Here is a 12,260-nt window from a genome sequence, read left to right as displayed (position 1 = left end):
CTCAGAATCACATTCCCTCAGAATAACAGTGTGCATGGCTTCTCACTACCATGAGACCTGCACAGCCTCACGCAAAGACATGCACACGGATGCCCAGGCACATGGAGAGCATACATGCACACATATTGCTCTCACAACTGATAAAGCCCACCTTCTCCCCACAGCACAAGCCCTCTCTACCTGATTCAGCCAATGCAGTTGCCTATGCAGGAATCTCCCAGGATGGCCATCTGACCTTGACTTGCCCTCTCCCTCCATGTAGTTGAACCCCCACCCTACCCCCACCCCCACACTTCCTTCTAGCTCCACTCAAAGGAAGGGCAGAATGGTCTCCTCCTTCCCCAGCCACAGGTCACCTAGATTCACATACTCTGGAGAGCCACCTAAACAGAGTCATTCACTCACCATTCCCCGAGATGCCCTGGAGCCCTCCACCAGGTTTCTGTCCATGCGGTCCCTGACTCCTGTAATGCCTCCTCACCCCTTGCCATGTCTTCGAACCCTTCCCAGTCTTCAAGGCCCAACTTTTGCTCTCTTCCTCCAACAAGCCCTCCTGGACACCACCCTTCTCCTCCCACCTTGACATCTCCCTCCACTTTGGGCCAGGAACAAATTTTGCTCATTGCCGAAGCCATTTCTGCTCGATCGTTTTTGCCCTTTACACCCTACCTAATGTCCCAAAGGATCCCTCATCTCCCCTGGGAGACAGAGAACTCATACAGGACACACCAGTGTCTTACTTTTGATCCCTCATGGTATTTAGCTTGATGCTTTGCACCCATTAGGTGCTCAAGCAATGCTTTGTTGAGTGAAATAAGGAAGAGTAAATAAGGGAGAGAGGAAGAGAAAGGGAGGCAGGGAGGGAGGGGAGAAATAAATGAGACTTTGAATGAGTGAATGAGTAGACGAGTTGAGTGACTGAGGGAAGTAATGAGTGAGGGAAGGAGGTGAGGTTCTGGAAAAACTACAGGGTCAATGTGATGGGGATGCTGAATGGAGGGAGGAAAGAAAGGAGAGGAGGGACTCTCACCTGGGCCTTAATCAAAACAAGAGCCACCAATCACAGCACACTTGCCCAACTGTGCACCAGCCCCTATGCTGGGCTTCTTGCGTTCTTTCTTGCTAATCTTCATGATAACCCAGAGAGGTAGATATATTCTCACTGTTCTCAGGAGGAAAATAAAGCTCAAGGAGAAGAAAAGACTTGCTCAAGGTTACACAGACAGTAAGTGGCAGAACCAGAAAGTAAACTCAGATTTGTCTAATGCCAAAGGCTGAGAGGGGGAAAGTCGGTGTATGAGCCCAATTTTGGGTCTCCCGGCTGTGCTCCTAACATAGACACATCATGGAAGTTGTGGGTCTGACAAACCCATAAAAGTCACCTTCCACCTGCCTGCCAACAGCCTCTATGGAGTCTTAGAACCAGCTTCTGGCCAGGTGCAGGGGATATTTAGAGTCATTGCATCTGGGGGAAGTGGCTCCCTCTCAGATTCAGAGATCCCTAAAGTTGTACAATCAGAATCTTAAAAGTATAGGATCAAGGAATCTTAACATCACAGAATATTAAAATCATATCATTGAAATTTGTTTAAATGGTAGAATCATGAAATTTTAAAGCCACAGGATTAGAGAATCCAAAAATCACAGCATTGTAGGAATAAAAATCACAGAATTGCATGGAATGTGTCACTGACTCATTGTATCTTAAATTCACATAATCAGTTTCTTAAAACTGTAGCATCTCAGATTCCCAGAATGTCAGAGCTGAAGAGCCCTTGGAGACCCTCTGGTCCAACCTCCCTCCTCATTTTTACAGATGTGTCAGAGAGGTCAAGCAACATGTCCAGGGTTAGCCAGCTCACATTGCCTCAAGCTAATGGGCTGAGGAAGGCAATAGACTTGCCCATGTTGGGAGCCATTCATGTATTTATTGAGTGCCTCTTGGGTGCTGACAATACCACAAATCAAATCCTACTCTCTCTCCCAGCCCCTGTTCCCAGCTCTGGATAGGAAAGGAGATAAGGCCCTGCTGGGGATGGGGAGAGGGAAGTGAAGGGTGGGTGGAATATACATCAGACAGAGAGAAGAGATCAGCTTTTATTGATGGAAATTCCTTTGTACACAGCAACACGTATTCTGAGAGGCCTTTTTCTCTTGATCACATTTACAGAGCACTATGGGAGTGGCAGGGGGCATGAGGCGAGGCCTTTAAGCAGTGGAGATGGCAGCAATGGCCACAGCAAAGGAAAGAATGACGGGAAACTAGGCAGGCTGGGTCCTGCCCCCGTCTGGTCCTCTAAGCCCTAGGCACCCTGCATCTCTGTTTGTGCTCACAGAGGACAGAGGTAGGTCCTTGGGATGTCATTTGGAGACCTCTCCAGGAGTGGCAGGCTCCAGGGTGCCTGGGAAGTGAGAGTGCGGGTGTGGGGAGGGTCCAGGTTCCAAGCTTCAAGCTCCAAGCTCCAAGCTCTCCTTCTCCCACATTTTAGTGAGACCTAGGGCTCCAGCTCTCTCTAAGTCAGGGACTGGAGTCCAGAGGAGACAGCAGTAGGGGTGGGAATTCCAAGAAGGAGGTGGGGGAAGAAGGGGCACGATGCTTGCCCATCTGGTTCCTGAAGCGGGGGACAGGGTCCCATGGGGGATCAGCGGGGGCCAGGTGGGGAGGGGCTGGTTAAGGCTTTTGCTTCTGCATAGAAAATGGCCCTTGTCCTCTCAGTTACCGAGAGGAGGGACTGCTGCACTCGGAGGCTGGACAGCAGAACTGGTGAGCGTCTTCCTCTTCCTCTTCCTCAGTCTCCTCCTCCTCCTCCTCTTCCCTGGGGCCAGGAAGGGCAGGGTAGAGGCCACAGGCGGGTGGGTGACAGAGAGAGGCAGAGGCATTAGTTTGCAGAGCAGGGGAGATACACGAAGGGCTGAAGGAACCAGAAGGTGGGGCTAGAATGAGGGCGGGAGTGGGGAGGCCAGTGTGACAGATTATCCAGGGCCACACCCAACTCAGTCTCCAAAGAGCCTGCTGCTGGTCCCCTTCCGGGACAGCCCTCCCCACACCCAGCCTGGGCTCAGTCTTAAGGTCACCCCCAGAGCATATAAACTCCCTTTTCAACCCTGACAGGTGCCCAACCTTCATTTTAATATAAATAATAGCAACCTGCTCTATGCTGGCACTTTGCATACATCATCTCATTTAAGCCTGCAACAACTCTGCAAAGTAGCGTTTTAGACATGAGGGAATTAAAGCTCAGAGAGGTTAGATAACCTGCTCAGGGTCACATAGGTGGGCAAGTGGTAGAGTCAGGATTTGAACCCAGAGTTCTTGGAGCTCCAGGTCTCAGACTCATCTCACCGGGTCCTTTAGGTAAGCTTGGTGCTACCTCTAGAAATCCACCCTGCCCGTGAAGGACAAAGATTTGTATTTCCTGAAGGCTCAGGGTCAGAAAAATAGGAGGATGCTTAGAAATGGAGTAGGGAAAGCTCACAGCTTTGGAAGCAAACAGACCTGGGTTCAAATCCCAGCTCTACAAGTGCTTCCAGGCTATGTGCCCCCAGGCTCTCGGAGACTCAGTTTCCTCACCTGTAAAAATGGGGCTTATGATGCCAACCCCCCAGGACTGCTGTAAGGACTAAAACACACATCAAGTGCCTGGCAAACAACAGCACTGGGAACATGGTGGTGATTACTGTTGACTGTTCGTGAACCGAATCTAATTCCCAAGGCGGCCACCTGCCCACACAGAAGCAGCCATAGCTGGGAGGAAGAGCCACTGTGGGAAGAAGCACTTATCTCCAGGGTACTGCTGAGCAGTACCAGAGGCCAGACTGCATGTGGCAGTTGCTGGAGCTGGGCTACAGTTTCATGGGGTGGATGGACAGACAGTAGGGCTGGGAGGGGACCAGGTGCCTTGGGAATGAAAAGGCTGATCTTCTGGGGACAGCAAAGGAAACAGTAACACCCCCATTCCGAGACCCCTTGGCTCAGAGGATGCAGTAATCATGGACTCCAGGAGACAGGAGGATTGGGAAGAGATGGGAAGGAAAGCAGATAGGCGAGGGAAGGGAAGACACTTCTGTCCATCCAACAGACAAGCACACGCACACACACACACACCTTTCTCAGACTCAGCTCCCCCTGACACATTGTTCCACAGACTCACTGAGTCAGCAAAATCACATGCACCGGGGCTCAAGTCCTGGGCAAGCAGCCTTCCCTTTCTGAGTCTCCCATTCCTCATCCATAAAAAGAGAAGAAAAATTCATACCTCTCAAGGCTGTCATAAGGAACAAATGATAATCCAGTGCCACTGCTCACTCCCCTCTTATCCAGGCCAAGCCATGCTACCTCTGCCCCTGACATTGCAGTCACCTCCTGATTGCTTCCCCCTCCCCTCTTACACCACATGAGCCTTCCTAAAGCCCACCCTCGAGCATGAATCTCTGCTCAGACACCCATTCTGGCTCCCCATTGCCACCTGGATAAAGCTCAGGCTCCTCAAGTTGGCATTCAATGCTCCCCCATCATAGGGCCTCGCCTGGCACCCGTAGAAAAGGCACAGGCTCCGGAGTCGCACAGACCTGGATTTCAATTCCAGCCCCATCTAGCTTCTTCACCATTCTGGGACTCAGATTCCTTATCTTCACATTGAGGACATACCTATTCTCCAGGGTGTGGTGGGATGAAATGAATTCAGGTATGTAAAGCACCTGCCACAGGGTAGGTCTGGTGCTTAATACACAGCAACTATTATTATGACTGCCATTATCAGTGGCATCAGTGGCATCCTACTCACTCACGCCTGGCCTTCATCAAACTAGCTTTTCCCTTATTCCATTGGCACGCCCAGCCTTTTCACACCTCTGTGTCTGCTGATTCTGCCTCTTCCACTTAGAATATTCTTCCTTCTGCACAGATCTTTCCCTACTGAAATCCTCTCTGAATTTCATGACCCAGCTCAAATACTGCTTCCTGCAGGAAGTCCTCCCTAGCTCTGACTCCGAGCCAGAAGAATTCTTTGCTTCCTCCCAGCTCCAGCATCCCCGCCCTTGGTCAAGGCTCTTCGTTTGTTGTTTTGAACTTTACTGAAGCGTTTCTTTCACCGATCCCCTCAATGCCCTCACATCCCTACCACTGCCACTGCTTTCCTTCTCTGTAAGGGAGGGGTCCCCCAATACCATTAATGGCCAGTCTCTCCACCTGGGCTCTGGAACCCAACCCTGCTACCTCCTCCACAACGATCATCCCCTCTCCCTCCTGTATTTTCAACCTCTCCCCCTCTGTTGCCTCCTTCCTATCAACATTTATAGAAGCTCAAGTCTCTCCCATCTGGGAATAAAAACCCTCTATCTTCCCCCACGTCCCCCTCTGTCCCTCTCTCCTCTTCACAGCTAAGCTTCCTGAGAAGCTCGTCTACACTGGCCGTCTCCGCTTTGCTTCAGTACCTCCCACGAGCTCTTCGACCCACTGCAATCTGCCTCATGCGCCCACCACTCCACAGAAGCTGTTCTGAGGAAGGTCGCCCAGGCCCTCCTGGTGGTTAAAGCCAATAGACTCTCTTCCGCCCTCAGCTTACTCCCCTCAGCTGCAACATTTGACACTCTTAACAAAGCCCTCCTCTGCGTGGCCCTTTCCTTCCTCTGCATCCCCGCTGCTTTTCCTCCCACTTCTCTGACCACCCCTCATTTCTTCCTCTGCCCATTCCTTACATGGTAGTTTCCCCTTCCCAGTTCTGCTCTGGTCCTCTTCTCTTTCATTCCATCCTCTCTTTCAGTGATCTCATGCCACTTCATAACTTCAGGTGTGGCTCGCTCCAGCACGGCTTTCTCTCCCGGGTCTCAGACTTATCAAGCCTCATGCTTGCTGGACAGCTCCACCAGGACGGCTCTTCAGGCCTTCAGATCTCATAGATCTCACAGATCTCTGACTCAGCCTCTCAGCACTGCAAACCTGTCCTCCTGCATCTCCCACCTTTGTGAAAGGTACTGCCATTCACACAGTCTCCTGAGCCTAAAATGCACCTGGGAGTCACCCTAGATTCTTCCTGCTCCCTTAGCAAGCCAGTCACCAAATCCTGCTGATTCTACCTTCTAAATAGCTCTGAAAGACTGTGCATGATCTGGCCCCTGCTACCTCATCTTTTACTGCTCTTGCCTCTTGTTCATCCTTTCTCCAATCACACTGGTTTCTGTGCTGCTCCTCAAACATACTAGGCAAACTCTTGCTTCAGGGCTTTTGCACCTGATGCTCCTTCTATCTGGAACATGGTCCCCCAGCTAGGTACATGGCTCACTCCCTTAACCCCTTCAAGTCTCTGCTCAAACATGACCTCATTTGAGAGGGCATTCCTTTCAAAAAGCACCCCGACATTCTCTACTCCCTCACCCCAGCTTTATTTTTCTTATAGCATTTATCGACATCAGACACATTCTATATGTTTAGTTGTTTGTTTATTATCTGTCTCACCCACTGTAAGAACCATCAGGGTAGGCATCTGTTTTGTTCTGTGCCATTCGCCTAGTGCCTGGCACAGTGCCTGGCACTCGATAAATATTCGTTGAATGAATGAATCCATGGCCAGGCCTGAACACTCCAACTTACTGTGAACTCCAGCCTCAGTCACCTCCACTTCCTCCCCCACCCCCCATCATCTCTTCAGTCTCTGTCTCCAGCCCTCTCTTCATCCCAATCACCTCTCAAATCCATCTCCTCTGCTCTGTCCCCACTGCCACTACCTTAGCTTCTCTCTCTTTTGTATTATTGCAACAGTCTCCTCCCTAGTCTCTCTTCCTTCTAAAATGCTAATTCGATCATGTCACTTTTCCTACTCAAGAACTGCTCACGGCTCTCCAGCTGTCTACCAAAAGAAAAATAAAAAGCTTGAACTCCCCAGACAGCTGTTTGAGGCATGTCTAACCTCTGCACCCTCCGATGTCTGGTTTCACCCTTCCTCATCTCCAGGCCTTTGTGCACACACTTAGTGCATCTTCCCCCGTCTCTGGCTCTTGAAATCTTCATGGACCTTGAATGACTAGCTCAAACACTGCTTTCGTCGGGAAACTTGACCTGACTCACAAGCGAGAATTAATTCCTCTCCAAAATCCACAGGGAAATAAATGTCTCGGGTATCGCTGAGGATCTCTGAGAACCGGGGGTAGGATGTAACTTAGTAATTGTGTCTGAGACCAAGGACTTTGGATGCTGGGTGAGTATTCTTGCACTATTACCCTGCCCTGGACTCATGTCCCTCTGGCCGCCTTCAACGCTGACTCATCTTTGCCTCCTCCCTTTTGCTCACCTTCTACATCCACAACAGTTTATATCACCTAACACTGCTAGTGAGTCTATCTCGTTAATAACTCTCAAAGGATTTGAACTCCATAATTTGAAATTAAAATGCTTCTGTATGAATGGTGTTCACTGGAGTCATGCAACACAGTAGCCCTGCTCGAATCCGTTCCTTCTTATGCCAATACCTCAGTTTAGGCCTTCCAGCTGGTCTCCATGCATATAACCTTTTTTTCTTACTGACTACTAATGTGATGTTTCTAAAACACAAATTTTACCAAATTACTGTCCTATTTAGAATCCATTCACATGATACTTTGTTACCAACAGCACTGGTTCTCAACCTTTTTTGGGTAACACAAAACCCCTTTATACATTTAATGAAAGCCATGGATCATCTCCTCCACAAAGAAATGCACATAGGTATATGCATGCAGCATTTTGCATTCAAGTTCAGGACGTTCATGGGCCTCATGAAGCCCATCTGGGGCCCACATATCCCAGATCAAGAACCTCTGGTCCTACCCAATAACATCCAGGTTCCTTTGCACATGCTATTCCTTCTGCCTGGGATGCTCTTCCACACTTCATCCTTCTGTCCCTGGATAACTCTTACTTCTCCTTTAAGACTCAGGTCTTAGGCTGAGTTGACCTGCACCAGCCCTAGACAGGGCCAGATCCCTTCCTCTGGGCTTCCACAGCCCCCCAGTGTTCTCTGTCGGATGTCTTCTCAGTCTCCCCAACTGATGGGGAACTCATGGAGAGCAAGAACCATACCTAGCATAGATCTTGGCCACAGCAGTATTCCGTAAGTGTCTATGAAGTGAATACAATAACAGCTACTCTTCATTGAGTACCTGTTATGTGCCAGGCACTTGGCAAGGCAAATTCTGAATGCATTCATCTGAATGATCTCATCTACTCCTCAGTAAATAAACCTCACAACGTTGGTGGTATTGTGTCCTTTTTAACAACTAGGCTCAGAGATGTGAAGTGAGTTGTTCAAGATCACCTAGCTAGTGAATGACAGTTGGGATTGAAAATGTCATGGCAAGTAGTGGTCCACCATGCCTTGCCATCCTGGACTATGAGATTAGGAGATGACATAAGCAGAAGAGGACCAAGAACCAGGGCCAGAACTCCCTACTTGAATCCATTGCCCAAGACCACCTACTCTCATTTTCCTTCCTGCATCACCTTCATGCCAAGACCAGGCACCTGTCTCTCTGTTCTTATGATGCAATCCCCTCCAGTTCATGTACTATTCTCAGCCTCCATATACTATCCTCATCCCAAAGCCCTGCTGTGGTCATGCTCATTCTTTGATCCAGAACCACTCCGAGACATGTACAGCTTTTAGATCCAATCCAATCCAATGCTACACACTTCACACTTGGCTAGGAGGAAAACAAGAAACAGGTAGTCCCTACTCTTCTAGACCTCAGCCACCCAGGAGTGATTCCAATTCTAAAGACAGCCCTGAGAGATAAGTAGGCATTAGCCCCATTACACAGATGAGTGAACAGAGGCTCAGAGGCTAAATGACTTGCCCAAAATCACAGAGTTGGTAAGTGGCAGAACTTGGACTTGAATAAAAGTACTAACTCAACTATTTTTTCTCCTGCAAGGTCATCCTGCTTGGAAGAGCCAAAAAGTGACAAGACCATTTCTGGTGGAGGAGATGCAGGAAGATGAAGGAAAGCTATTACTCTTTCACGACTCGGTACAAATGTCCCCTCTTGTAGGAAGCCTTCCCTGACTCTGAGATGGAGTTAAGTGCCCCTTGTATGGCAGCCTTCTGAGCCTACTTCTGTCCCATCCCAAACCACACTATGTTGTCATTGTCTATGTGTCTCTCTTCCTTCTGGAGCTGAGCTTCCTTGACAGTAGGACCAGATACAATTCATTCCAATATGCCACCAAGGGTCAGCACAAGGTCTAACCTAAAGCAGGCAAGACAAAAACACTTGCTGAATGAATGAGGTGGTATCTGAGCTAGTTATTAAAAGCAAATGCAAGATCCGAACAGCCAGATACAGGGAAAAAGTATAAAAGAGGAGGGAAATGAGTTACTAAAAAGCAAGGAAATAGGACCATGGAAAAAGTCAGTTTTGAAATTTTGACAGGGCATGCATAACATGTTTTCATTGTTGTATGGGGGTTTTCTTTTCTTTACAAAAATGGGATCATACTATAAGCCCTGTTCTATAACTTGCTTTTTCCATGTAACAATAAGTCTTGCAGGTCTTGCCATGTCAGTATATAGAAATCTATCTTTTTCTTTTGATCTGCTACAGAGTAATCCATAGCATGGGTATATCATGGACTAAAAGCTGTTCCCTACTGATGGACATTTAAGCTGTTTTAATTTTTTGCTGTCATAAGAAATGCTGTACTGAAGATCTTTGCATATGTCTGGAAGTATTGTTGAAGGATAGATTCCTGAAAGTTGAACTGCTGAGCCAAAGGAATGCACATTTTGTTTAAAGTGCAGATAAAAGTTATTTCCATTGTTTTAACATTTTTGTAGACTGGCTACAAATAAAGATTATTCCTACTCATATAATCCTGTCTTTATTTTGAGAAGCATATATCATGCAACTTTTTTTTTTTTGAATCTTCTTTCCTTTTCTTTTGAGATGCAACCTTTTAAGAGTTGGTAGAGAATGACATCCTACGAGGGCACAAGAGCACGTGATAAAGAGTTGCACCGTCTGGCTTATGTTTGCAGTTTGGATTGGGATGTTTTAGAAACGGACTCTCTCTGGCTGGCCAAGTTTGGGTCTTTCTAGTAGTAAAACCTTAGAGAAATCTAGCTCCAAGATATGGTTCTTGGCTTCAAAGAATACATACATTTAAGATTCTGGAGGTAACTGACAAATTTGCCCCATAAAAATTGTACCCATTTGTACTCCAATCAAGGTATCTAAGATGTTCTCTTTCCCAACTCTTCTAATCTTTTTAATTTTGGTACCTAAAAATAGTACTTTATTGTTGTTTTAGTTATATTTCTATTTTTTAACCCCTACTTAGAGGGTGATCATTTCTTTAACTATTAGTAAGCTTGAACATCCTTTCTCATTTATTAGTTAATTTCTTCCCTGAATTGTCAAATCATGTTATTTCTCCATTTTAAATGGGTTGTATATCTTTTCCTTATTGATTTCCAGGAGATGATATAGATATAGACAGAGATATTAATCTTTTGCCTGATATCTACATAGCAAATACTTTCTCCTAGCCTGTTGTTTATGTTTTAACTTTGTGTACAGTATCTTTCTCCCCACAGAAATTTCTAATATTAATATAGCCAAAATTATTACTCTTTATTTTATAGCTTCTAGGTTTGTAAGTCATGCTCATAAAGGCCTTCTCCACCCTAATATTATAAAAATATTCTGTATTTTCTTCTGGTACTTTTACAGTTGTATTTTTTTGTATTTGTTTTTGTATAAGGTAGGGATTTAACTTAATTTTCCCCCAATGGGTAGCCAATAGTCTTATCCCATTTACTGACTCCCCATTGATTTGAAATGTCTTCTTTGGCATAAATTAAATTCCCATATGAATATGAGTTTGTTTCTAAACTCTCTATTTTGTTTTATTTATGTATTCCTCTGTTTCTGTGATGACATAACATTTGTAATTATTGTGGCTTTATGGTAAGTTTTTTTTTATCTAATAGAGCAAGTTTCCTCATTCTTCTTTCTCAAAATTTTCCTAGTAATTCATGGGCATTTACTCTTCCAAATGAACTTTAAAATCCAATTGCCCAAGTCCCAAAGAAAATACCATTGAAATTTTAATGAGCAATGCATGGAACCTTTTGACTTAAGTTGGGACCGAAATGCCGTTTTTACCATATTGCATCTACCCATCCAGGAACAGGATATGACTTTGATTTACTCAAGCTTTCTTACAGCCTTCAATGGAATTTTACAGTTTTCTACAGAGAAGTATCTCACATATCTTGTAAAGTCTTAGAGACTTTATAGATTTTTTTTTTTGCTATTGTGAATGGTATCTTTTTCTATTATGTGTTCTAATTAGTTACTGCTGGTATTCATGGAAGCTAATAGATTGGATGTATATATATATTTTATATGTATATAAATATCTTGTATTTACCCATTGTACTGAATTTTCTTCTTAGTTCTAAAAATTTTTCGTTTTATTCTTTTTTTATCTAAGTAGACAATCATTATCTCCAAGTAACACTAATTCTGATTCTTTTTTTCCAACATTTATACTCCTTATTTCTTTTGTTAATGCCATTGGTTAAAATCTCCAAAAAAATACTGGTTAATAACAGTGACAGCAGTCATCCCATACTTTGTTCCTGAATTTAATGGAAATGTATCTAGTACTTCACTGTTACATTTGATGATTGTCTTTGGTTTCTGATAAAAATTCTTTAGCAAGTTAAGGAAGTTTTCATTGATTCCCAGCTTACCATATTAGTTATCTATTGCTATATAACAAATTACCCCAATGCAGAAAGAGAATGAACGTGTAATTTTATCAGATCACTTTTCAGCATTTATGGAGATGACTATATGATCTTTTCTCCTTAATCTATTAATGTAATAAATTACAATAACAGATTCCCTAATGTTGAACAATCCCTGCATTCCTGGGACAAACCTTCATTTGTCACAGTATATTCTTCTTTTAATACACTGATGGATTTTATTTGATAATCTGTTATTCAAAATATTTGCTGCTCTATTAATATGTGAGATTAGGCTATAGTTCTGGTTTTGTTTGTTTGTGTGTGTGTGTGTATCTAAACCTTTCCAGCTATACTAGCCTTATAGAATGAACTGGGAAGTTGTCCATCTTTTCCTATTATCTTATCTTTCAAGATTCACTAGAACTTCCATCATACCAGGACTTCCAGAATACCAATTGGACTTGCCATTTCTGAGTAGAAAACTTTGACCATCTTTTCTATTTCTTCTATACTTTTCCATTCTATTCAGGT

General features: G+C 45.0%; 1 protein-coding gene across 4 annotated transcripts in view; it reads right to left on the bottom strand.

The window, feature by feature from the left end:
* Window positions 1–12,260, bottom strand: part of IQSEC2 (IQ motif and Sec7 domain 2) — a 76,442-nt gene that overhangs the window by 26,922 nt on the left and 37,260 nt on the right. Inside the window, exon 3 of one of the 4 annotated variants that reach the window (XM_012660649.1) lies at window positions 2,080–2,816. The exons of the other annotated variants lie outside the window; for them this stretch is intronic. Within the exon in view, the coding sequence (XP_012516103.1) occupies window positions 2,717–2,816 (100 nt within the window). The 3' untranslated portion in view covers window positions 2,080–2,716. Of the gene's footprint in view, window positions 1–2,079; window positions 2,817–12,260 lie in introns of those variants that run through there. 4 annotated transcript variants of the gene reach the window in all.

Source organism: Propithecus coquereli, unplaced genomic scaffold, assembly GCF_000956105.1.
Source record: "Propithecus coquereli isolate 6110/MARCELLA unplaced genomic scaffold, Pcoq_1.0 Scaffold671, whole genome shotgun sequence".
NCBI classification, from domain to species: Eukaryota; Metazoa; Chordata; class Mammalia; order Primates; family Indriidae; genus Propithecus; species Propithecus coquereli.
Note: the sequence above shows the minus strand (reverse complement) of the source record. Positions and strands in the feature narration are given on the sequence as shown.